The sequence below is a fragment of the Macaca nemestrina genome, chromosome 6 (genome assembly GCF_043159975.1).
Source record: "Macaca nemestrina isolate mMacNem1 chromosome 6, mMacNem.hap1, whole genome shotgun sequence".
Lineage (NCBI taxonomy): Eukaryota > Metazoa > Chordata > Mammalia > Primates > Cercopithecidae > Macaca > Macaca nemestrina.
In genome coordinates this window covers 97,327,339-97,353,436 of record NC_092130.1, presented here as the reverse complement: position 1 = coordinate 97,353,436, position 26,098 = coordinate 97,327,339, and the positions used below count along the sequence as shown (strand labels likewise).

The 26,098-nt window shown below is 34.6% G+C and overlaps 1 protein-coding gene across 10 annotated transcripts in view; it reads left to right on the top strand.

The window, feature by feature from the left end:
• TENT2 (terminal nucleotidyltransferase 2) overlaps window positions 1-26,098 on the top strand; it is a 73,839-nt gene that overhangs the window by 18,104 nt on the left and 29,637 nt on the right. For 3 of the 10 annotated variants that reach the window (XM_011730068.3, XM_011730066.3, XM_011730067.3), the window contains 7 exons: window positions 9,536-9,650; window positions 9,791-9,882; window positions 11,520-11,598; window positions 13,828-13,897; window positions 17,645-17,721; window positions 18,088-18,216; window positions 25,962-26,005. In XM_011730068.3, the coding sequence (XP_011728370.1) occupies window positions 9,536-9,650; window positions 9,791-9,882; window positions 11,520-11,598; window positions 13,828-13,897; window positions 17,645-17,721; window positions 18,088-18,216; window positions 25,962-26,005 (606 nt within the window). The remainder of the gene's footprint in view (window positions 1-9,535; window positions 9,651-9,790; window positions 9,883-11,519; window positions 11,599-13,827; window positions 13,898-17,644; window positions 17,722-18,087; window positions 18,217-25,961; window positions 26,006-26,098) is intronic. The other 7 variants (XM_011730069.3, XM_071098763.1, XM_071098765.1 and 4 more) reach the window with 3 other exon arrangements.

Genomic DNA, 26,098 nt, shown 5'->3' with positions numbered 1-26,098 from the left:
GTGGAATCTGTAACATTTGATGATATATTAGATTACAGTGTCTAAGCCTCTGCAATATCAACATTTTAGGCCAGCTTTCTGCTTTCTTTGGTGTGGAGGGGCTGTCCTGTGTACCCTCCTACGTCTAGTAGCATTCCTGCCACCAATCCCTAGTTGTGACAACCCAAAATGTCTGTGGACATTGCCAGTCGTCTTCTGTGGGGCAAAATTGCCCTAGTTGAAAACCACTGGGTTCGATTGAGGAGAAGTATTGAGGATTACACTCAAGTTTCTGGCTTCTACAGTTGGATGCATGGTGGTATCATTCACTGAGACAGAATAGAATGGAAGAGGAGAAACATTTATATATGTGCTTAATAAGGATTGACTTATGAGTCCGTGGACATGTTGCCTTTAAGATGCTTTTGAAGCGTCAGAGTGGATATTTAGCATTGATAATTGACTATACTGCATATAGATTTGGAATTCAAAGGATATTCATTAGCTAGAAATGTGTATTTGGCCATCATCAGTATACAGATAGTAATTGAAGCCTCAGGAAGTGAGTCTATGTCCAAGACTGGTTGAAATAGATTGAGGAAAGAATGGGAAAACAAATGCAAACCAAGATTATACACAACTGTTTTGGGAAATTTGGCAGTGAAAGGGGGGAGCAAAAGGTGGGAAGTTGGGACAAGGCTTTTTTTTTGTAAGGTGGGAGAAACTCTGCCCACATATAAATGTTTGTGGGGAAGATTCATAGACAGGAAAGAGGTTGACTACTCTGGAAAGAAAAGAACAATCGTGAATAAGGTTTCCTACAAGGTGGAAGGGTAATGGATCCTGTATATAGGTGGAGTGATTGGCCTTAGGTAAGAGAAAAACTTTTTTGAACTGGCTGATAGGAGGAGAGGATAGGTATAGATAGAGGGAAATTTGTAGATACGGTAGGGAGAAGTTAATGGAGTTTCCAGGGTTGAATGGCATCTTCCCGTTTTCTCTCTGAATTACTATGCAAGATCATCTGTTGAGACTGGAGAAGATAAAGTAGGATATCAGAGGTTTGAGAATAGTGGAGAATGTTTGAAATACCATTTACTGAATGTGGGGAATCAAACTCACCAGAGAAACAGAGTGCAGAAGGTTTGAAACATTATTTTCTGGGTAGTATAGAGGGCTCCCTTAAGAGTGGTAATAATGAATTCATTAATAATAATAGTAAGTCAGTCAGCTGAATCTGCCAGCTCCAGGGAAAGATTTTGTTAGAAGTTTTCTTAACTACTTTGAGGATAAACCTAAAGAATTGAATTTTGAAAATGAATACCCTCTGAGTTTAAATTTTTTCATCAGTGTTTTTTTTTTGTCTTTTTCAAGTTACTATGTTAACGACTCTTCAAAGTAGAGATCAGAGTTATTCCTGAATTTTAACTTTTGTTTTTACTCTGGGTTTTAGAAGAATATATGGTTTTCTGCACAAAAAAGAGACTGTAATTAGCTATCTAAGCCCCCTGAATTCCATCTACAGTATTAGAACTGTTCTTTGAAATTTCTGGTTAGTAGAAGGTATTATGTGAATTGACTTATTTGATTTTGAATTTTGAGTTGAAATGAGGTTAGGCTGAGGTTTTTCTTGGTATTGATTGTGAAATAAAAAGATGGTTATTAAAGAATTGTTACATTTCCTGTGTAATGTTAAATTTGGTAAGGGGCAAATTTTATGGAGCTTCTTGGCATCCTTGGAAGAACACTTTGGGGATAGTTATCTTACAGATCTCTAAAGGGTCTGTCTTTTTAATTTATGTTTTTATCAGAAAAATTCAAAAACCACTGAGATGTCAATTTACCCAGAACACTTAAGAGAGAACTCAGACAGAAGAGATCAAATAAAAACTTGTTTTTTTCTATCCTTTTTTGGGCAATTCTTTGGCCAAGTTCAGGTAATAGTAAGCGCCTAAAGTAATCAAACTTCAGGGGGAAAACAATCAGTAATCCAGATTGCCTTCTCAACCCGCCAGTTTATAAATTAAGAATACTCCCAACTTTGTCCGTACCCAAAACCATAGTAATTTAACACACAAACAAAAAGTGGGTTGTTTTAGGCATGACATTTTTCTGGTTCTATTTTATTTCAGAATTGGTTAATTTGATGGGAAAGGGAATTGACTGTGAAGAATGAATTTAAACTTTTATTACACATCTGGCTTTATTTTACTCAGAAAATTAATACCAGCTCTTTCTATAGCGACATGTAACAAAGACTAAGGCAGTGAGAGAGCCTGAGGAATTGCCAGTTTTTATTGCAATGTTTATATGCTGTAATGACCTGCTTTCTGGACTATAATTTAATTTTGTTTCTCCCATTTCGAAAGCTCATTGCTGATTTGTGTTTGTTGCTTGTAGATAGCACTTAGGCAAAAAAAAAATTTACATTGTAGTATATGATTAGGTCTTGGTATTTCCAGCTAAAAAGTTTTTTTTTTTTTTTTTTTTTTTTGAGACGTAGTTTCGCTCTTGTTGCCCAGGCTGGAGTGGAATGGCGTGATCTCGGCTCACCGCAGCCTCCATCTCCTGGGTTCAAGCAATTCTGGGATTATGGGCATGCACCACCATGCCCAGCTAATTTTGTATTTTTAGTAGAGACGGGGTTTCTCCATGTTGGTCAGGCTGGTCTCGAACTCCCAACCTCAGCTGATCCACCCACCTTAGCCTCCCAAAGTGCTGGGATTACAGGCATGAGCCACCTCGCCAGGCTAAAAAGTTTTTTTTTTTTCCCCCACTTTCTTTTACTCCAGGGCCCAGCTATCAGGGACAGGTAGTGAACTGCTGAGAATACCATGTGAAAGTTATACAGTGTTAAATACCATGTGAGAGCTTTATATATTGGTACATATAAAAACTTTTCTGAATCCCAGCCAGTACTTACCTTATCCTTATGGCTTGTGTTGACTTCAGACAATGGTAATTTTATTGATACTTAATTTGACCTTGACTTTGAGGACAAGTTACAATTTTTTTTTAGGAAAAATGAACATTTGTATTTGGAAGAAATATTTCTTTATTTTATTTTATTTTATTTTTTGAGACGGAGTCTTGCTGTGTTGCCCAGGCTAAAGTGCAGTGGCGTGATCTTGGCTCACTGCAACCTCTGCTTCCCAGGTTTAAGCAATTCTCCTGCCTCAGCCTCCCAAGTAGCTTGGACTACAGGCACCTGCCACCATGACTGGCTATTTTTTTTTGTATTTTTAGTAGAGATGGGGTTTCACCATCTTGGTCAGGCTGGTCTCGAACTCCTGACCTCAAATGATATGCCCATCTTGGCCTCCCAGAGTGCTGGGATTACAGGCATGAGCCCCCGCGCCTGGCCAGAAATATTTATTTTAATATTTTAGACTATGTATAAGTAAATTTTTTGTGTAGTGAGAAATAGATTAATTAATTTTATAGTGATAGATCTTGGTAGGTAGCCTAAGCAGATAGTATTGTAGTGATTTAGACAAGTTTTAAGAATAATCCATTTTATATATATGTTGCTGGAGGGATTTTTTTTTTTTTTTATTTTTTGAGATGGAGTCTTACTAAGTTGCCCAGGCTACTCTTGAACTCCTGGGCTTAAGCCATCTTCCTGCCTCAGCTTCCTGAGTAGCTGATACTACCAGCATTTGCACTGTACCTGGCTTGGAATAGTTTTTTTAAACTAAAAATTAGGAAAAATTTACCCCAGAATTAAAGAATATTTTTGGAGTGCAATTATGCGTGGTCAGCTTGTTATTACATATGTGATCTAAATTGTATATGATTTTTAGCCAAGCATATTTCATATTATACATTCCTCCTCTCTGTTTTTTTTTTTAAGAATTATAAGAACAGTGAGCCATCTCCTGGAATATTTCTCTAAATTAAAGCACCAGAAATCTTGTTCAAACATATATGTACATTTCTTTTTTTGTCTCATCTGAACTCTCAGTATTTGTTCTAGAGTAAAGTAGTATGATTTGATAATGTGAATCCCCAAGCTAATGGGTAGATGATGAGGAAAATTCTTTCACATAAAAACTCATTAAATCTCCATTATAGTAGACCTTGGGAAAGAAAAAGTGTTTCCATGCGTGTAAAAAATAGAGAGGAACAAGAATATGGAATTTCGTATTTTCCAAGTCATTGTAAATTTTTTCACATGTGACTCTTTCTACATTAACAGGGTCATTCAGATGAAAGCACTTTATGAATATAATAACATTCCACTTGGGCATTGTAAAGAAAAATATTTTTTTTAAATTTTTGAATTTTTTTTTGGAGACAGAGTCTTGCTCTGTTGCCCAGGCTGGAGTGCAGTGGTGCAATTTCAGCTCACTGCAACCTCCCATTTCCTGGGTTCGAGTGATTCTCCTGCCTCAGCCTGCTGAGTAGCTGAGACTACAGGTGCATGCCACTCTGCCTGGCTAATTTTTTGTATTTTGGTAGAGACAGGGTTTCACCGTTGTTGCCCAGGCTGGTCTTGAACTCCTGAGCTCAGGCAATCCGTCCACCTCGGCCTCCCAAAGTGCTAGGATTACAGGCATGAGCTACCTTGCCCAGCCAAGAAGTTTGTTTGTTGATTTTGCTATTCAACGAAGACTGAGTACCTACTGTGAATTCTAGGATTATGTTGATCCAATCTGCCTGATTCTCTAGATTATGGGTTGGCAGAAGGGCCAGATAGTAAATATTTAGGCATGTGGGCTACGTAAGTCCTCTGTTGCATATTTAAAAAATCCTTCAAGTATCATTTAAAATTTTATGTTAGCCACTTTTACTGGAGATCTTTTTCACATTTGTTACAAACTTGGACACTTTTCTTTTTAGCTTTTTATTATGGAAAATATCAAACCATATACTAAAGTAGAGAGAAAAACGTATCAAGTCCTCATGTTGTCCACTTTAACAACTGCCAACATATGACCATAACAATTAACAACATATGACTAATCTTATTTTACCTTTACCTCCCTCCCTCATTAGTTTGAATTGGATTTGAGTTATTTTATTGGTAAATATTTCAGTATTCTGATATTCAGTTGATCTTTTTTGTTTATCCTTCCATCAGGGCCATACTGTCTTGATTACTGTAGCATTATATTAAGTATAGAAGTCAGTTGGGTTAAATTCTCCAATTTTTTTCTCAGCTATTCTTGGACTTTTGCCTTTCTAAGTCAAATTTAAAATTCTTTTGTCAGTTTCTAGAAAGAAGCCTTCTGGGCTTTCGATTTCTTTTTCATTTGTTGTGAAACAAATTATATCAAATGGGCTTTTGAGTTTGATTACATTGAATCTAAAGATCAATTCTGGGAGAATTGACATCCTTAACAATAGTCTTTTGATCCGTGAATGTGGTTTATCTCTCCCTTTATTTAGGTCTTTAGGTTCTCAATATTTTCTAGTTTTCAGTATACAAATTCTGCACATCTCTTGGTACATAGATTTCTAAATATTTCATGCTTTTTGCTGCTATTGTGAAGTTTTTAAAAAGTAAATTTTTAATTGTTTGTTGATAGTATATATGCTTTAAGTAGTGAATTATCTGTTTAGAAAATTAAAACGAGAAAAGGCCTTGGTTTTTTATATTATGTTAAACATACTAGTTTCGTTTACACATTCTTCTGGTGTGCTTTATTGTCTGTAGAAATGTTACTCTACAGCCTGGGCAAAATACTGAGAACCTGTCTCTCAAGAAAAAAAAATTAACCAGATGTGGTACTGCACACCTTTAGTCCCAGCTACTTGCGGGGCTGAGATGGGAGGATTGCTTGACAGGAGGTCAAGACAGCAGTGAGCTCTGATTGCGCCATTGCTCTCTAGTCTGGGCAACACGGTGAGACCATGTATCAAAAAATAAAAAGTTGCTCAATGTATTCTCATTTTTCTTACAAATACTTTGTATGGAAGTTGATTAGAATACTTTCAGGCGTTATTTCTTCAATTTTTTCTTCTCTCCTCTCCCATTCTTACCTCTTTCGAGATTCCAGTTCTTTCTGTTATTTGTCTTTGAGATGGCTTTTTCTGTACTACTTTCATTTTATTTTATTTCAGTGTTTTTGAGACAAGGTCTTCCTCTGTTGTCCAGGCTGGATTACAGTGGTGTGATTATGGCTCACTGCAACCTCGACCTCCCAGGCTCAAGCAATCCTCCTGCTTCAGCCTCCCTAGTAGCTGAGACTACAGGCATGCACCACCATGCCCAGCTAATTTTTAAATTTGTTGTAGAAATGAGGTTTTGCCATGTTGCCAAGACTTGTCTCGGATTCCTGAGCTTAAGCGATGCGCCTGCCTTGGCCTCCCAAAGTGCTAGGATTATTGGCGTGCTCAGCCACCATGCCCAGCAGTGTGCTACTTTTATGTGGAGAGAGTTGAGCAGGCTAGCTTTGTGGCTCTAGGACTTCTCCTCTTCTGTTTTTTTTTTTTTTTTTTTTTTTTTTTTTTTTTTTTTTTGTGACGGAGTCTTAGTCTTGTCACCCAGGCTAGAGTGCAGTGGTGTGATCTCAGCTCACTGCAAGCTCTGCCTTCTGGGTTCAAGTGATTCTCTTGCCTCAGCCTCCCGGGTAGCTGGGACTACAGGCATGTGCCACCACTCCTGGCTAATTTTTTTGTATTTTTAGTAGAGATGCTGTTTCACCGTGTTGGCCAGGGTGGTCTCGATCTCTTGTCCTTGTGATCCACCTGCCTCGGCCTCCCAAAGTGCTGGGATTACAGGCGTGAGCCACCACGCCCAGCCCTCTTCTGTTCTTGTGTAGTATTCAGAAATATACTTCCTGAGTGCCTTTGCTTTTTTCCTTTCCTACTTTTATCTAGAGCGGAATTTTTTACCCTCTGTACTATTGGCATTTTTACCCTCTGTACTATTGGCATACCCTCTGTACTATTGGCCAGATAATCTTTGCTGTGGTAGAGTTGTCCTCTGTATTGTAGGATGTTCAGTGACATCCTGGCCTCTACCTACTAAATGCCAGGGACTTTCCCTCTGCCCTGCCTGGTCCTGTTATGATGACCAAAAATGTTTTCATATTCATATGTCCACTGAGAGTCAGAATCATTTTACACCTTTCCTTTTCTCCTGATGGCTCTGTACTGTCCAGTTTAAGTTTCTCTTCCTGGTAGTTTCTGCTGTTGCTTTTTCTTGGAAGGGAACCTCATTTTGTTTGGAGGTCTCTCATCTTTCTGTGGTCCCCTTGCATTTACCTATGAATTGTAGCCTATGAAGCTGCTTGCCTATTTTGGTTGTGGTACATTGATGTGGGCTGCTTAGTTTGGTGAGTGAGGGGGAGAAGGTATTACCTATAAGCAATTTGATTTCTGCATGTTCTGTTTTTAAGACTGTTTCAAATCCCATTCCCTTTTCTTTTACCGTGTCTGATACCGTGTGAATCTTGCTGCTGTTGGTATTTGTCGCACTCCTGAGTGTTCATGATGAATACTTGGTCAGTCAATTGTGTTTTATTTTTTGGCCACATTTTGGTTTGGTTTGATCTCTTTGATTTATTCTCCTAGTTGCTCTGTCTTTTGTGGGGTGGGTATTCAGAGATTTTAAAGAAAGTTATGCTTCTTTCATTGCCAAATTGCCTAGAATGCCTCTGTCTTCTTAAAATGAGGATCCTAAATATGTGAAAGACAACATTTTTCATGATGGGTGATATTTTTGCCTCATTATGGACTATAAGGCAGTCCTAGAGAGGGAGAGATTGAAAATACAAGAGCAGGACTGAAAAACTGGTAGAGGTGTTTGTGCCCTTAAGGTGACCAGAAGGCTTGAATACAAAATTATTGGTAGAGAGATTAGCTTTGAATGGGGAAAAGGGTGCCTTTCCCCACCCCTCCCAAATATGTTTGTTTTTAGGTCTGTGGTTAAGAGGCTGAGGAATATCGCATTTGGTATTCTCAATTTTCGTAGTAAACTTTAACTGTATCTGCTAGAGAAAGGGAGATAAGTTTAGAGGGCTTGAAGAAGATAGTAAACGTTTTGGAATGGTATAATGAAAAACAGAAGCGATATCTAACCAAAGACTTGGAAGAAATTGCTAAGTGATGCTAAGGGCCAACCTAAGACTAAACTTGAAATACTCCAATTTTATAATTTTAATTTTTTTTTTTCAGTTTTGTCTCTTAGCAACTTAGATGTAAGAGCAGAGAACGTGTTTTTTTTTTTTTTTTTTTTTTTAATTGACCTAAGATTAGGGTTTTGTAGGACAAGTATTAGAACATGACAAGGTAGATAATGTTGTTAAGGCATGATAAGAGAGTGGTTCAAGGGATGCACTGTGTGGTGTAGACTGCATAGGAAAAGAAATAACACCATTTAGGTACTGATGGCTTGGCGGAAAAGGGAGGATTCAAAGGAATCTAGATCTCTTGTGGTTGTAGAGCAGGTATGAGGAGAGTGAGAAAGTGTGAATTGGATAGGAGATTGAAGCCAAGATAGTATATTGGAATTTAAAATTTCAGAGCTAGAGCAGTTCCAGTTTATTGTAAAGACCACATAATAGGAGTGTATACTGATGAAGAATACTGGAGGAAATAAAAGTCCAGAAACGGAGTATGTCGTGATATATAGCCCATTTCAAATAGGGAAATCACCTATGTTGATGGCAAGAATTGGGCTAGAGGGAAAAGTGTGAACCAGATCAGTAGATAAAAAGGGTGGTAGGGTCAGTTGTGATGGCTCACACCTGTAATACCAGCACTTTGGGAGGCTGAGGCAGGCGGATCACTTAAGGTCAGGAGTTCGAGAGCAGCCTGGCCAACATGGCAAAACCCTGTCTCTACAAAAATCGAAAAATTAGCCGAGTGTGGTGGCAGATGCCTGTATTCGCAGCTACTTGGGAGGCTGAGGTAGGAGAATCGGTTGAACCCAGGAAGCTGAGGTTGCGGTTAGCCGAGATCGCACCACTGCTTTCCAGGCTGGGCGACGAATAAGATTCCGTCTCAAAAAAAAAAAAAAAAAAGGTGGTAAGTACATGGCAACATGAAGTTAGGGTTCAGGGCATTATTACAAGAATGGGACAGGGGGTGGTTTGCATGAGCCCAGAAGACCAGGGACTGGTGACATCTTTTATATTTGGTATTTGTGGGTGTGAATACTAGGGATTGGGCAAACTTCTTTAAAGAGCCAAATAGTAAATACTTTAGGCTTTGCCACTCACATATTGTTTCTGTTGCATATTCTTATTTGTTTGTTTTCATAATCCTTTAGAAATGTAAAAAAATTCTTTGCTCAGGGGCCATACAAATACAGTGAGCAAGTGTTAAACAGTTTGCTGACCCATGGATTATTTTTATTATGAAGTATCTGTGTCTGTACTTTTCTGTGAGTTGTAAATTTTACTTTGTAAAATTTATATATAGTTTTTCAGACCATTCTCCTCCTGTACTTGAGTAATAGTAGCTTTGTTTTGGAAACTATTAAGAAGATAATATATATTTCCTTTTAAAATAGTGTCAATATAATTAATTTATACTTCTCCAAATGGCAATTACTTTTACATTGCTGAACAAAACTTTTACTTTTTTTTTTTGCGGTGGATTCAAGTTGAGTCAGCAGATACTGGAGTTATTTGAAACATGTCAGCAGCATATAAGTGATTTAAAGAAGAAAGAACTCTGTCGAACCCAGCTGCAGAGAGAAATTCAGCTGTTATTTCCACGTATGTTTCCCTATTTTGCATGCCCTTTAGGTATATGGTTTCCTATTTTAAATTTTATCTTTTTTTTTTTTAATAGGCACAGAACCAGTGCACCTTGTTTAGATTTTAAGTACTCTTACTACTTTCTTCTGTTTCTTTAGAAAGCAGACTTTTTTTGGTTGGGTCCTCTTTAAATGGATTTGGTACCCGGAGCAGTGATGGTGATTTATGCCTAGTTGTTAAGGAAGAACCAGTAAGTAAGGAAACATTTATTCCAAGTGTGTTTCTCGTGTTAATGGGTTAAGAAATTTTACATAAAAGTCATTGAGGAAAAAAATTTGCTTTGTTGTGATTACTTCTTTGTATTTTGTTTACCATAATTGCAGGAAACCTAGGAAATTTTTTATTTTTAAGGCATGTGCACAATAAGCTAAGTAATAGGAAGTATAGCATTAATTTAATTCTAAGTTTTTAAAGTGAGATGGCTTCACTATGTGTTGTTTTTTTTTTTCAAGAACTCTGCCTCTGTTTTGAAATGTCATTAGTTTGGATATGTTATCAGGATGCAGCAAAGAAGAGCATGTGGCAATATTATTTTCTTGATATATTTCCTTTCCATTTGAATTCTCAGTGATTCTATTTTTAATCTTTACTTTTTTTCTCCTTGAAAATGCTTGTTAAGGGAAAATAGGTTTCACTGAAATTTAAAATAAGACTATCATGTTTATTAAATTTAAAATATTTTTCTCTGACATTTTGCCTTTGTTTTTTTTTTTTTTTTCTTTTTCTTTAGCAACGATACTGTGTTATTTAGTACAGGTTGAGTATTCCTTATCTAAAATGCTTGGGACCAGAGTTTTTTGGATTTGAGATTTATTTTTTTTTTTTGGAATACTTGCACTATACTTAACATTTGAACATCCCTGATCCAGATCTGAAATGCTCCAATGAACATTTCCTTTGAGTATCATGTCAGCACTCAAAAAGTTTCAGATTTCGGATTTCAAGTTTTTGGATTAGGGATGTTCAACCTGTAGTATGTTTACCTGAATTTCCAGTTAACTGATACTCCTGTGTTTAATACTGCAGTAATTGGTGTTAGTTAAGCTGACTTGAGGCAGCCTCTTTAAGATGCTGAGGTTTCTTCTGAACTACCAGTGATTAAATTAAGCTCAGTGTAATTTTAATATGCCTTATTATGTTTTACATCTTTAAAAATACAAAAAATTATTGAATGTTAATGTATAATTTTACTATTCATATTATTCCACTAGCAAAAATGACTTCTAGTTACTGCAAATCAGAAAGAGATTTATTCCAGGAAGAATATTTTTCTAGGCTTTGAAATCATAGAAAGTTTAAAAAAACCTCACATTATTAACAGTGGAGAATACAAGGGTTGTAATTAAAACTTTTTTGTGCTGCTAGATTATACTCAAGCACATCCCACTCATCCTCTAGTCTTATTCACATGTCTAAATCATGTTGTCATAGCTTTTACACAAACTGAGGCACCATGGATATGAAACTATCCTTGAGCAGCTTAAGATCTAGATAAGGCTAAAATTCTGTTTATTTTTGTTGGAGGTTGCTTTTTGTACAGTGTTATACTGAAGGGAAAAATGACATAAATGGCTGTTTCAGAATTTCTTTGAAAACTGTGCTTTTAAGCTTAAAATCAGGAATTGATTTAGAAATGTAGATGTGAAAGATAGCATTAAAGGTTGATTTTTTCTATAATTTAGAAAAATAAGTTTCCTTGGGTATATTGAAAAATAACTCCAAAGGAAAGTATATCTTGTATGTTTTGTTTTTGTTGAGATACGTTAGGAAAATGAAACATTAAGCTGAGAAAGATAATGAAAAAACACTTTATTTTTAACTTTTCAGTGTTTTTTTCAGGTAAATCAGAAGACTGAAGCACGGCATATACTCACCTTAGTCCATAAACACTTCTGTACTAGACTTTGTAAGTCTGACATGCCTCAAGTTTGTATGTCACCTGACATAACTTTATTTAAAATGCCTCTTACATTATCTTCTGGTAAGAATTGTTTATTCTGGTCAGGATAGGTATAATATGGATCCTTTTTTCCAAATGAATTTCTTTTAACTTTTGATTAAAAAGAAGAGTGATCATTTATTCAGCGTATCTTTATGGCTCTTACTGCAAAATATACCACCTGCTGCAGTGGGGGGGATTCAAAGATATGTAAGTTTTAGTTCTTTTTCTCAAAAGTTTATAGATTGTTAGGGAAATTAAAGCATGAATATAAATAGTTGTAATAACAGAGTATCTGTGAAAAGCTAAAAGTGTTGATACACATAAAGTCCATATGAGAATTTCATCTGGCTTGCAATGATATGCATCTTTACTTGTTTTAAAAATAAGATCACTGAACATGAGACCTAAATGTATGACTTCAACAGAAAGCAAATTGTTGACTTAAGCCATTTTATTTTACGAATTTACTTTTTGAATACACTGACTCTAAACAGATTTTAATCCACATGTTAAGCCATCTCAAATAATTTCTTTTTATATAGAATTTTATAGAAAGTTGAAGTTATCCTGTGTGATATTGGAAAGACACTTGTTCATTTGTTGAACAGACATTCATTATATGCCAGACTTTGAGCTGGAATGTACAAGTCAAGTAACAAGTCACTGTCTTTGAATAACTTACATCTACTGTAGAAGAGAAATAAATGAAGTGATTTATTTCTTTGGACCTAGGCTTCTGCATTCTGAATTATTCTGTAAAATAAAGAATAATTCATACCTAAGTGGATTTTTAATGGCTATTTGAATCAAAATATTAAAAACGGAAGGTACCTTAAAGATCATGTAATTCACATGAATTTTTTTTTTTCTTTTTCTTTTGGTTATTTTTAATAGTTAAGGAAACTGGTGATCAATGGATTTAGTAACTTGCTTGGACTATAGTTTGTTGGTCTCAGAACCTGTACTTATTACTCAAAACTTTTAACTCCTAATTTTATTTTTCTGAATTCCTGCACATAAATTCTATTTTGAAGCTTGATATAGTCTTTTTTTTTTTTTTTTTTTTTTGAGACAGAGTCTCGCTCTCTCACCAGGCTGGAGTGCAGTAGCACGATCGCAGGTCACTGCAACCTCCCCCTCCCTGGTTTAAGCGATTCTCATGCCTCAGCCTCCCTATTAACTGGCATTACAGGTGTGTGCCACCTCAACTGGCTAATTTTTGTATTTTTAGTAGAGACGGGGTTTTGCCATGTTGGCCAGGCCTGTCTCAAACTCCTGGCCTCAAGTGATACATACACTTTGACCTCCCAAAGTGCTAGGATTACAGGCGTGAACCACCAAGCCCAGCTGATATAGATTCTGTAATTTTGATGGTAAAACATTATAACAGAAAATTTTCGGGTTTAAAAAAATCCTGGTACTACTTTTTCTGTAGTTAAAAAATTAGAAAATTGCTCATTTGGGAAAGATTTTCAGAATTGCATTTTTATACACTTCTGTATTTTCCTAATTTTCTATGATAAGCATGTATTACTTTCAACTCAATACTTTTTTAGTTTGATGGAATAAAAATATGTATATACTTTTATTATATGTTGTATATGATATGTGTATATATGTAATACATATGTGTATATATTTGAATTTCCTATCAACTGATACTCCTGTGTATAATAGCACAATAATTGGTGTTCACTAAGCTGTTCTGAATTTTTCACTTGTAGAGATCATGTGTATAATAAATATATGTATTTTTCACTCATAGAGATCACACTTACTGAATGCATCCAAGCCCCATGTATCATGTTGCAAAGCATTTCCACACATAAGACTCTGTAAATATGATTTCTATAGTTACCATGATACCTTACTCTGTGCTGTACCAAAATTAGCTATTCCCTCTGCTGCTAGCTTAGATATATTTTCACTCTTACAGTGATCTGATGAACTTCTCTATAGATACTATATTAGACCACATTCCTGAAAATAACCTTAATATAAAGCCCCCTAAATGATATTACTGGAGCCTCCAACCTTAGAAGAATTTGATAATGTCCTTGCTTGTATTCTTTTTCACAGACGTTTTCTTAAATTATTTTAGCTTAGTAAATACTATTTTTTTTTAAATGTGCATTGGAACACTCTGAATTCTAGAAACATTTGCCGATGTTCACATTATCTTTTGTCTTTCAGCGGGCTACATTGAGAGACCTCAGCTGATTCGAGCAAAAGTGCCAATTGTGAAGTTCAGGGATAAAGTCAGGTAAGTAATTAATGAGCTTTCTTTTTTCAGTTCCTTTAGATCATTTTTAGATACTCATCTGATAAAGATAATTAAGAATTGTATGTTGTAGCGCTACAGTTTATTTTCGTCAGTTTTTAGAAATCATTTGACTTGGTGTTTGAAATGGTTTTTTAAAATTGAGCGATATTTTATGCTTAACTATACTTAGCTATTCTGCTTGACATTTTGAATATGTGAGACTATCCAATTTAAAGAGTATGTACATATTTGTATTTTAGATTTTTAAATGATCTCTTGCCTTTTGGAAGTAATGCGTTCTGAAGAACATAATTAATGAAATTTGACATACTAATATCAAGGGATTTGTTGTAAATACAATTATGATTAAACAAGTTATGTTTCATTTTAATGAAAGATACATATAATACCTAGAGAATAGATAATGAACGAACAACAGCAAAATATACTTGTTCCATTTCAAAATTTATATTTATATGTTCTACCAGCTTGGGTTCTGAATTTCTTATGGGCATTAGAATTGGGATCTTTTATATAATATCTGAATGCAAAATGTAAATAGATGTTGATTATTTCATTCAACTGATTTGTTACTGTTTTCTAAAAATAGAATTGTGACAGATTTCATAAAATTTGTCCAGTTTTACAAAATTAATACTGAAATTATGCCCCCCCACACACATTATTGATCCTTATCTTTCATAGATTGTGTTTGCACCAATTTGCCTACTTGCTAAAAGTTATTTGTAACTCCCCACATGAATATTCATACGCTTTAGCAGTCATTTCATGGGCATACACAGAGTGGTGAAAATTTCAAATCACCCAATACCATGTTTCCAGCTGAGATAGAATTAGGTGACACACTGTCTTCTTGTTCAGCTTCGTACTGTAAACAGATAACCTCCTCATAGTCTAATTAATGCCATATTTTTCACATTTTTGTGCTTTTTTTGCTTTTTAAAATGGCCCCCAAGCATAGTGTGGAGTTACTTTCTAGTGTCCCCAAGTGCAGGAAGGCTGTGATGGTGCCCTATGGAGAAAATATGTGTTAGGTAGGCTTTGCTCAGGCGTGAGTTACAGTACTCTTGGCCATGAGTCCACTGTTAATGAATCAACCGTATATGTATTAAATACAATGTCTTCAAACAGAAGCACAACATAAAACTTGGTTACATATTGATGAGTTTATGAAAATGTGACCAGGCTGGCAGAAACCTAACCCTGTGCTTACCCTAGGAGCAATGATATATAGTATTTATTAATTCAGTGTTTGCAGCAACTTTATAGAATGTGGCTACTATGAATGATGAAAATTGACTGAATATATATATTTTAAACAAACTTTAATGCCTGGCTCAAGCCATTCCTTTATATATCTAAACATCAGTCAGATCTATAAATACTTATTAAATTTCTGCCAAGTAAATTGTGTCAGATTTTCCTAAAGCAGATATGAAATATATAGGGAGATAAAACATAAAGTTATTATCTAATTATAAGTTTTTAATAATATATGGTTGTAGTTATAGTTACAAAAATAGTTTTATTCTTTTTCTGTTTTAAGATTATCATACAAACTTTTTTTGTTCTTAAGCATTTTTTTTTTTTAAGAGACAGAGTTTTACTGTGTTGCCCAGGCTGGAGTACAGTGGCATGATCATAGCTCACTGTAACCTCAAATGCCTGGACTCAAGTGATCCTCCCATTTCAGCCTCCTGAGTAGGTAGGACTACAGGCACACACCAACACACTAGGTTAATTTTTGTATTTTTGGTAGAGACAGGGTCTTGCCATGTTGCCCAGGCTAGTTTTGAACCCCTGGCCTCAAGCAATCCTCCTACCTTAGCCTCCCAAAGTTCTGGAATTACAGGAGTGTGCTGCTGTACCTAGCCAAATCCTACTTCCCAACAGAACCATATCTCATGAATATTTGGTTATATCATTAAGTATTGTTCTACAGCTCATTTTTAATGGCTTTATATTTTTTCATTGAGTGAATAAGTAAGTTGTCATTAACTTAACCATTCCCCTGTGTTTGAACATTTGGTGTGTTTCTAGTTTTTAGATAACATAAATAAGCATTTTGTGCATAAATTCTTTCCATATTGAGGATCACTTTTTTAGTATTTCTAGAAGTAGTATTGAAGCAGGGACTATGGATATTTTTAAAGCCCTGAATTCAATTTTGGAAAAATTTTTAACTGCAGACTAGTTGCCATCTATGTGTTTTTCTTTTCTATTGAGTTACTATATGGATGCAGTACAAATTGGCTTCAGTGTTAGACTTACACAAACACAAAGAATAACTCTATTGTTACTGTAAGTTTCCCAAAGCCAAATAATGTATAATATCTGAAGTGTTAATACTACTATTCATTTTTATTAATATGCCTGGGTAATGGAAAGATTGTAAGATGTCTTTTGTTCCCCCAAATAAGAAAGACTGAAATGGTAGATTTCAAATTTTATACTTAAAATCTGTAATTAATATAGAAAGATTTCATTTTTATTTTAGACAGTCTTTTCACAGAAAAATTTAGTATTTATAAGTTGGGATCTCACATGGGTATAAGTAGAACTGACTTACAGAAAGTAATCCTTCGTTTTTGTATGAGTTTAGCCGTTTTTTGTAGATTGAGTCATTATTGCCCTATTTTCTTTTTTTTTGTTTTTTTTTGAGACGGCGTCTCGCTTTGTTGCCCAGGCTGGAGTGCAGTGGTGCAGTCTTGGCTCACTGCAAGCTCCACCTCCCGGATTCACACCATTCTGCTGCCTCAGCCTCCAAGTAGCTGGGACTACAGGCGCGCACTACCACACCTGGCTAATTTTTTGTATTTTTAGTAGAGACAGGGTTTCACCGTGTTAGCCAGGATGGTCTCGATCTACTGACCTTGTGGTCCGCCCGCCTCGGCCTCCCAAAGTGCTGGGATTACAGGCTTGAGCCACCGCACCTGGCCATTGCCCTGTTTTTTAAATTATGAACTGCATATATTTGCTTCCAAATAAATAATCATTATGTGTTTGAGTATTATAGATAGCTTTTTCCAGGTATCAGTAGCCAAATTTGACATGATACTGTAATTTACTAGCCATTTTAGAGGAAATATAATGTGTAGACAGAGCTTTTAAATTTTTTTCCCCTGCATTTTATTTGGCTTTTTATTCCTGTTGTTTTAAAGTATATGATGCTATAATTCCAGATCATTTGAGAATGTATAACTTAATGGGATAGCTTGCTCAGAAATGTTTTTGGTCACATAGTTTTGTTTATCTGGAAACGATTGTGAGATTTAAACATTTTCAGCTGGATATGGTGGCTCCTACCTATAATACTGGTGATTTGGGAGGCTGAGGTGGGGGGACTGCTTGAGCCCAGGAGCTTGAGGCTGGAGTAAGCTATGATTATGCTACTGCACTCCAGCCTGGGCCACAGAGCAAGAGTCCATCTTTTTAAAGAAAAAAAAAAATTTTTTTTCTTTGGGGTAATTGGAGCCTTAGCAGTATGTTACTGATTTTTCCACTAGTCTTATTTTATATTTTCATACTCACCAAATCACATCAAAATAACATACTGAGTATTTGTTCATTCTTATTTCTTTAGTGTGTCATGTTAAAAACACAGGTCTATGGCCTTTGGGCCCATGCTATTTTGCATCATGGGATGGATGAGCATTAATTTAGTTATTAGGAAGGAAGTGTTTTTGTTCTTCAGCTAAAGTTTATTGTTTTTTTTTTCTTAAATAGTTGTGTGGAGTTTGACCTGAATGTAAACAATGTTGTTGGAATAAGAAACACATTCCTTCTCAGAACTTATGCATACCGTAAGTTTGTGGTTTGTTTATAAAAAATTAGCCTTTTTTCTTTATTCATTTTTAAAGATGTTTGTCATAAATAGTGACATCCTTTTAGTTGTGTTTAAGTATATCTTATTTTATTTGTATATGTTGCTACACTAAAATCATATACTATCAGTTATAGGTGAATCAAGTGGCATTTTAATAATTGGTAATTTTTAAAAGGTAACTAAGGTGAGTTTTAGACATAAGACACATTTGTGGTGAACAGACACAGTGTTTAATGTACACAGAGACAGTGCTCTTTATTTTGGCATGGATCTGGGAAATAATGTAAACTTTCAAAGAAACTATAATGTCTCTTACCATGTTAAGTTTTAATTTTACTTTCAGTTGAAAATCGAGTTCGTCCGTTAGTGCTGGTGATTAAGAAGTGGGCAAGTCACCATCAGATAAATGATGCCAGTCGTGGTACTTTAAGCAGCTATAGTCTTGTATTGATGGTTTTGCACTATTTACAAAGTAAGTATAATGGGGTTTTACCCAATTTATAAAAGTAAAAGACAGTTAGCTTTATTATGGTGTTTTCTCTGTTGACCCTATTTTCAAATAGTATTGTTTTAAAAGTTCTTTCTAGAGTCCACAAAACACATTTCCTGTTTTGTTGTTTTGGACAAATGTTTTAAAAGTGTTATTCCTTGGAAAATATTAAGAAGTTTCACTGTTTTTTTACTTCTTGAAAGTTTTTTTTATAGTCACTTTTGTTTTCAAAGAACTTTCACCACTGTATTGTGGACCCATTATCTTGAGGCAGATGAATGTTCAAAAGGTCTATAAAAGTTAGTTCAAGCACTGTTCATCATATTTTTAATTTTTAATTTGAGACAGGGATTAAATGATTTTCCTGTTGGTTAAAGAAGCTTTTAATCTGAGTTGCCTTCCTCAGCTAGATTTTATCTTTATAGGACTGTTGTATCAGTTGGCTCCCAAATTTTAATTTTGTCTGGTTAGTCATTGTTTATAAGGCCATTCTGGTAAAAGCCATACTTTTGTCGCATGCATAGTGACAAACAGTAATAAGCGAACACCTGTAATTTGGACCATTCATTAGATAAGTGTGAGAATTTTTATGGTATTGAAAATTTCCTAGAAGTATGGGACAGACTGACTAGATCTAATTGAAATCCTTACTTTCATATTTCTCAAAAATATCTTATGTATACAACAATCTAAGAAATAAACATTAAGCCACTTTATATTTTCTACTTAGTTGGACATCAAGAGTTGTTAAAAGATGGATACATCTACTGTTTTGTAGTTATTAGACCAGGAGACTGAGATGTTTAATGACTAACCAACTGAACATACGAATAAGTGGTGACATGAGGACCAAGTGAAAGACTTGGTGTGAATGTAGTAGAAGATCATTTGCCAGGATGTCTGGGGCTTGATCTGTTCTGGATTGATGATATTTCCACAGTTTAGAGTCTCGGTTTCCAAAGATTACAATAATAGGAGAAAACATATTTTAGCATATATAATACTTATTTCTTCATTCCATGAATATGTGTAGAATACCTACCAAGAAAATGTTAGGTATTCTAGGATCTGAGAATACAACAGTGAACACAATACAAAAACAATTATCTTCTTCATGAAGCTTACATTTTCGACTTGTAAAATGTAACATTTTTGTAGCTGTTACCTACCAAAATATGAATTATTAAGCAACTCACAGATTACTAATAAAATGTGACATTTTTACCACCGTTGTGAGTTGAGCTGCTGATAGAGCACTGTCAACATGTGATATGCTCAGTAACAAATGAATTATTACAGTGTAGTCATTTAAAAAAGCCTGTTGAAAAATATCCTTTTGTTGTATTGTTTGATGCTTTTTGTATTTAGATTCTGAGAGAGATAACAGATAATATTAGCAATTTTGTCAACAGCAGCTTAGTCTTGGAAAGTTGAGATGATTTGATGCCTTTACAGCTGTGTTTCTGTATTGAGGATACTGGGAACTGGGAAAAGGAGAAGACACCCTTTCCTTGTTATATGGATCAGAAATGGTTAGAGTTGGGGATTACAATTTTGTTAGCCCAGTTCCTGGTAGACTGGGCTTCTTTGGATAGGGATTGGAGGATGATACCTAAGTTGAGAATTTCTGTGTGATGAGCCACTTTTACTAATAGGAGGATAGATAGAACTGGTTGGGACAAAAATGAAGATTGTCCTACCAATGCCTTAAAAAAGAGCAGTTCAGAGGGAAGATTGGTTGTCAGGAATTCTCTATTTTGTTTCAGAATTATTATGTTTAAAATAATACTTAAAACATAGTGATATTAAAATAGTTATTTTACATTTTAAAATTCATTTTGAATAAGTTGTGCATATATCATAGAAAATCCTGAGAATATACTAAAGTGGACCAAAAAAAAAAATACATTGCCCATGTATTTTCACACCCAAAGATTGTTATTGTTAACATTTGTTTTATTTTTTTCTGGTTTTTGTTTTCTCTGCAAAGGTTTCAAAATGTTTAGCCAAACCTAAATGCGTAAATGTCAAGTTCAGGTCTTTTAATTCCAAAAGTTGGCGACAAATAAGTAACTGTAAATGGTGTGTGTTCTTTTTTCCTCTACAAAATCATGGTCGTCTTAAATAATGTTCTTACATTTTCTTTTACCTGTTCATTACATGATTCTCAGACTTTTAGATTTCAAGGAAGAGTAATGTCCAAAAAAAGAAAAGAACCAAACTGGAGTTTTTATTTTGCTGTGTTAAGTATCAGAACCAAAAAACTGCTACCAATTACTACCATTACTTCATAAAAGATGGTGCATAAAATACCAAAAAAGCAATGATATAATCTCAGAATAATGGACAGACCATCACAAAACAGTGTAATTGTTACACGCCTCCCACTTTTGGCACATACACACACGTTTTAATTTTTTTAGTTTATCACAGCTTAGAAACCTTTCCTCTATGGTGAAGAATTTGGGGAACATTTTTTCATATTTATTTTTTAATTGGAGTAGTCTTAGAGCTAGCTAGTTCTCAAAATCTTGATTCTACCTTTAGACATATCTTCATCCCATCTTTGTCTGGAGATAGGGTGCCATTATTTGACCGAAGTGTTTATGTTATTGTTCTTAATTTCATAGTGTGTCAACCTTGTCCCTTCTTGGTAATCAAAGTTTTATGGTATGCTCCTAGGGTGAATTTGGCATTCTACATTCTTGACAGAATATAATATTATACTCTGTCCTATTACTTACAAAATTTCACTTGAACATGTATTACAGATGTAGGGGTTAATATTCTTAAATTGGCAGTTTTTAAAAATGACAAAATGGAATACACAGTCATGCTTAGAGTGTTGATTTGGTACAACCCCTTTAGAAGGCAGTGTTGTATATTTATATAATGTTCTTTGACTCAGTTATTTCATTTCTAGAAATTTATCCTAATGTAATAATGAGTGGTGCATATATGGATGTACCTGTAAGGCTATTTTTTAATGGTGTTATGTAAATAATAAAAGATTAGAAGTGCTCTTAAATTTTCTGGAATAGGGGAATGGTTAAATTAATTACGATATACCCTAATATGAGATCTGCATAGCAACTAATGATCATGTTTTTAATATATTTAATGATACAAGAAAATATTCATGATATATTGTCTCATATATCATAATACCAATTTTATTTAAAAATAATAACTGTGTATATATTTGTATATGTGCAAATACCGAAAAGGTAGGTGCCAAAATTATATCAGAGGTTATTTATGGACAGTTTAGCGAAGTTCTCTGTACTTCACCGTACTTGCAGATGTTTTATAATATATGAGAGTATATTTTCCTTTGGATGCTGGTCTCAGATTTTTTTTTGACTTACCAAGAGAGACAAAATAGTTTAAATGGGCCAACATTTTTATGAATCAGTCATCAGAGAGGTTTGATAATCTTTTTTAATGTTAAAATATTTCAGGCTAATCTTAATACATGTATTTTTATTGCTGACCAGTCTTGAATATGTGCTGGTTTGATGATTCATTTGCCCCTCTAAAAGAATTCGAAACATACGACATTGGCTATTTTAGATACTACTTTATGTGTCATTAATCATTTTTGTCCAGTTTTACAAAATACATGTCTATATATATATATTACTTTATAATATATGTTCAGGTGAACTCTAAACATTTTTTTTCAGTGAACTCTGTTCTCTTGTGGATTACAGTTTACTTTCATTAAAAATGGAATAGGATTTCTTATATATATAAAATATAAAAGATATGTAGCACTCACCACCATTCACTTTATATTTTAGTTGTGATTTAAAAATGAGATTTGACTAAAGCATTTAGCATACATGATCATCCATAATATGTGCCCTACTCCTTAATTCTTACTGGTTACCTTAGAAATTTTAAATGTGATTGACTTCTTTAGATAAATGTACGTTAATCACACATGCCCCAATGTGGTATTGAAAGCAAATTAAAAATTTTAAACTGGGACCAGGCTCAGTGGCTCATGCCTGTAATCCCAAGTGCTTTGGGAGGCTGAGGCGGGAGGATTGCTTGAGACCAGGAGTTTGAGACCAGCCTGAGCAACATAGTGAGACTCCCCCATCTACAGAAATAAAAAATAAAAAAAATTAGTTGGGCATGGTGGCACATATCGTTAGTCCTAGCTACTCAGGAGGCTAAGGTGGGAGGATTGTTTGAGCCCAGGAGTTTGAGGTTGCAGTGAGCTGTGATTATGCCACTGCATTTCAGTCTGGTCAGCAGAGTGACTCTTTCTTAACAAAACAAAAAAATTAAACATTGCTATTTTGCCAGCCTATTAAAATCATACTAAAATTTAGTTTAGACTTTGCCCAACATTTTGTTTTTGACAGAGTGGTCCCATTTACTGAAGTGGTTTGTAATTAATAGCACTGCATTCAGCCATTCCTAGGTCTTTCTTGAAGGACATCAGCTACCCAGAGCTAATGTGTAATTCTACACTGGCAAATTTAAGCTACTCCTCCCTAGAAGAAATGAGAGTGATTAAAATAGATAGTTGCTTTTCTTGGCAGTATCACATTACTGTGAGGGAAAAGGGCAAACAAGAGTCTGCAAGGTGTATTGAGGAGTTCCGGCTCTGCCACAAAAAACTAGTTTTTATGACTTTGGTCAAGTTATTGTACCTCACTGGCCTTAACTCACCTGTAACACAAACAGTTGGATTAAATGACCTTCACGTTTTGTTGAACTTCTTAAATCCTGCAATATCTTTTCTGCCATAAACAGAGAAAGGAAATAGATCCTGTGTATGTAGAAAGGTTAAAAAGATTAACACATTTCCTAGAATAAATTCCAATCGTCAGTAATTGACTACAGATACTTGAAAGATGACTGATCAAAGCATGAGGGGAAATTGAGAAGAGATTTTAATTATAACTTAAGAGTTAATGAAAAAGGAGGCCAGGCATGGTGACTCACGCCTGTAATCCCAACACTTTGGGAGGCTGAGGCGGGTGGATCAGTTGAGGTCAGGAATTTGAGACCAGCCTGACCAACATGGTGAAACCCTGTCTCTACTGAAAATACGAAATTAGCTGGGCGTGGTGGCGCACGGCTGTAATCCCAGCTACTTGGGAGGCCGAGGCAGTAGAATCACTTGAATCTGGGAGGTGGAGGTTGCAGTGAGCCTAGATCGCACCAATATACTCCATCCTGGGCAACAGGAGCGAAACTCTGTCTCAAAAAAAAAAAAGTAATGAAAAAGGTAAGATCAGTTGGCTAGAAATAATAACATTAAAGAATATTCATGGAATGTTTGCCATATTCCTAGGCAGAGAGCTTTCTGGTAGACATTTAAAAATTGTCCTTGCAGAGCCTGGCCAATGTGGCGAAACTGTATCTCTACTAAAAAATTAGCTGGATGTGGTGGTGCACACTTGTAATCCCAGCTAGTGGGGTGGCTGAGGCATGAGAATCGCTTGAATTCGGGAGGTAGAGGCTGCTGTGAGTCGAAATCGTGCCACTGCACTCCAGCCTGGGTGACAGAGCGAGACTCTGTCTCAAAAAAAATTAATGAATAAGTAAAGTTGTCCTTGTATTTTCAAAATTAATGATTCTTAGTGTGATCGAAGATCTGCTATTTAAAATTTAAATTTTTGGTACATCTATATGGAAAGTTTATGGGTATGAATTTGTGGGGTCCCTACCAGCAAGCTGTTATGCAAACTTTGGGTAAAGTAAAATTTTGTACATTAGCTGTATTCAAGGCATTGCCTGTTAATCATGTACTCTAATATTGAGCTTTTGTTTTATTTTTAGTTTGCCTTTGAGAGAGAAATTTAAAAGACTGAACCTGTAATCCAAAATTCTGAAGTTAAAATAGGTGTTATAGTCAGATTTTTCCAGAATTTACATTGCTTTGGAGTAAGATAAACATTTTAAAAACTACTAAACTCATTGAGACTAATATCAGGATATTGTTAATAAATAACTTCTGCAGTACACTAATTGCTTCTCTGATGACTAGTGTTTATAAATCTTTTAAGGTTGTAACATAAAGAATTTACTTAATGATAACCCTGCCTCCAGAAACTTCCAAATTGCTGAGTTCTAAAAGCTCTTTTGTCCATTGAAAGATCCTCAACCAGTGGCTAGTATTTGTTTTTCTCTCCTAGTATTCTAGTTATGTTACCAGAATGAGATAAAGGTTTTTTATTCTAATTCTCTATAATCTTTTCTTCATCCTTTGTTTTATTATACTTTTAGTATACTAGAGTATTCAATGGGAAAGGTATTCAAGTTTTTAAGTAAACTAATTTCTTGCAAGATTTTCCAATTTGACTTCTGTATTATAACCAAAATTACTAGAAAGCCATTAAAAAGTGTTATACAAATATAGAGACATTTAGAATTAAGGTGAGTGGGGTTTGAGTTTACTTGACAGGTCTTTTAGCATGTTGAGTATTTGAATGCCTCTTAGGGGAAAGGAATTTATATATTCTTACTTCCTAAGAGTGATTCTGGTAAGTAATGATTGAGTTTTTTCTACTAATATTCTCAGTCATGTACTGAGAACATGAAGACGTATCATGGAATTTAATTTTATGCCAATTTTCAACATGGGGTGAAATGTGATACATAAGGGAAATTTAAATAAAGCATCCTACTTTGTAATATGTGGTAAAAACTTATACCCTTTTAATTATAGTTGGAGACCATGTACGTTGGTCATAATGGTTCATTACATGTACGTTTATATATTTCAGAAGTCATTTTTTAAAGTTTTTGCTAAATCACACATTAAAAGTGAATTAATATGCTTTGTTGTTGAGTTTATGTAGTTGTTATATGTAGTGTATTCCTAATTCTTAAATACTTCCTAATTCTTAAATTTGAAAATGTAGTATTTGTATTTTACCATACTCGTGACATTATGTTTTACAGTTATTTCTTATATTGTGAATGTTAGGCACTTTGCCTTTTTATATTGTTCTTTTCATATTAAAACAATGTAAAGTTACTGTTAGTGCATTTAATGAGATTGGATTTGTTTAGAACTATTGAATGGTGAAGGATGACAAAAATATGGTGATAACAGGATAATGATTTCTTTGTGTGAAATTTTATTTATAGCAGATTGTTGCCCTTAGTTTTCTAACTTTTGCTGAACATTCTTTAAAAATGTACTAATGAGGTTAAAGATTTTCTTTCAGTTTTATTTGATTTTTTTGTTGTTGTTATTTGCAGTATATCAGTTTCCTGAACGATTTCAATTTTGGTATTGTCAGTGGAAATTAAATAATAAAGGGACAATTATGAAAGAACTATTTTTCTCTCCTAGTGTCACTGAACTGTATTTTTAAAATTATGGTTTTTGATTACTACATCCATCTTAATAATGTCTATTCAGTATCTGTAGAGCAATCCTTGTCTTGCTTATTGTGTGTGTATGTCTGATGTTGGACAAATTACATGTGTCCCTTTATTGATAGCCTATTCTAAAACCATGTGAGGAACATTGGTTTACATAGGGATATATATAGTTTATTAATAAAACCTTAGTTTGTCAACTTAAATATATTTTAAATACAAACTTAGGGATAAGAATTTCATGAAATACTTGAAAACTGTTGAATTTTAGCATAAACCCTTATAGTCTCATACCTGGGATGTAGCTGACAAATTATTGCATTGTAAAATGAATCACGTGAATCACGGAAGCTTTAAACTTTTTCTTTTTATAGCCCTACCTGAACCCATCCTTCCATCCCTCCAAAAAATTTACCCAGTAAGTGTTTCTTATAAATTATTATAATACATTTTATGTCAAATGTATGTAGAACTATTATAAGTAGTATTAATGTGACTATAAAAGTAGTAA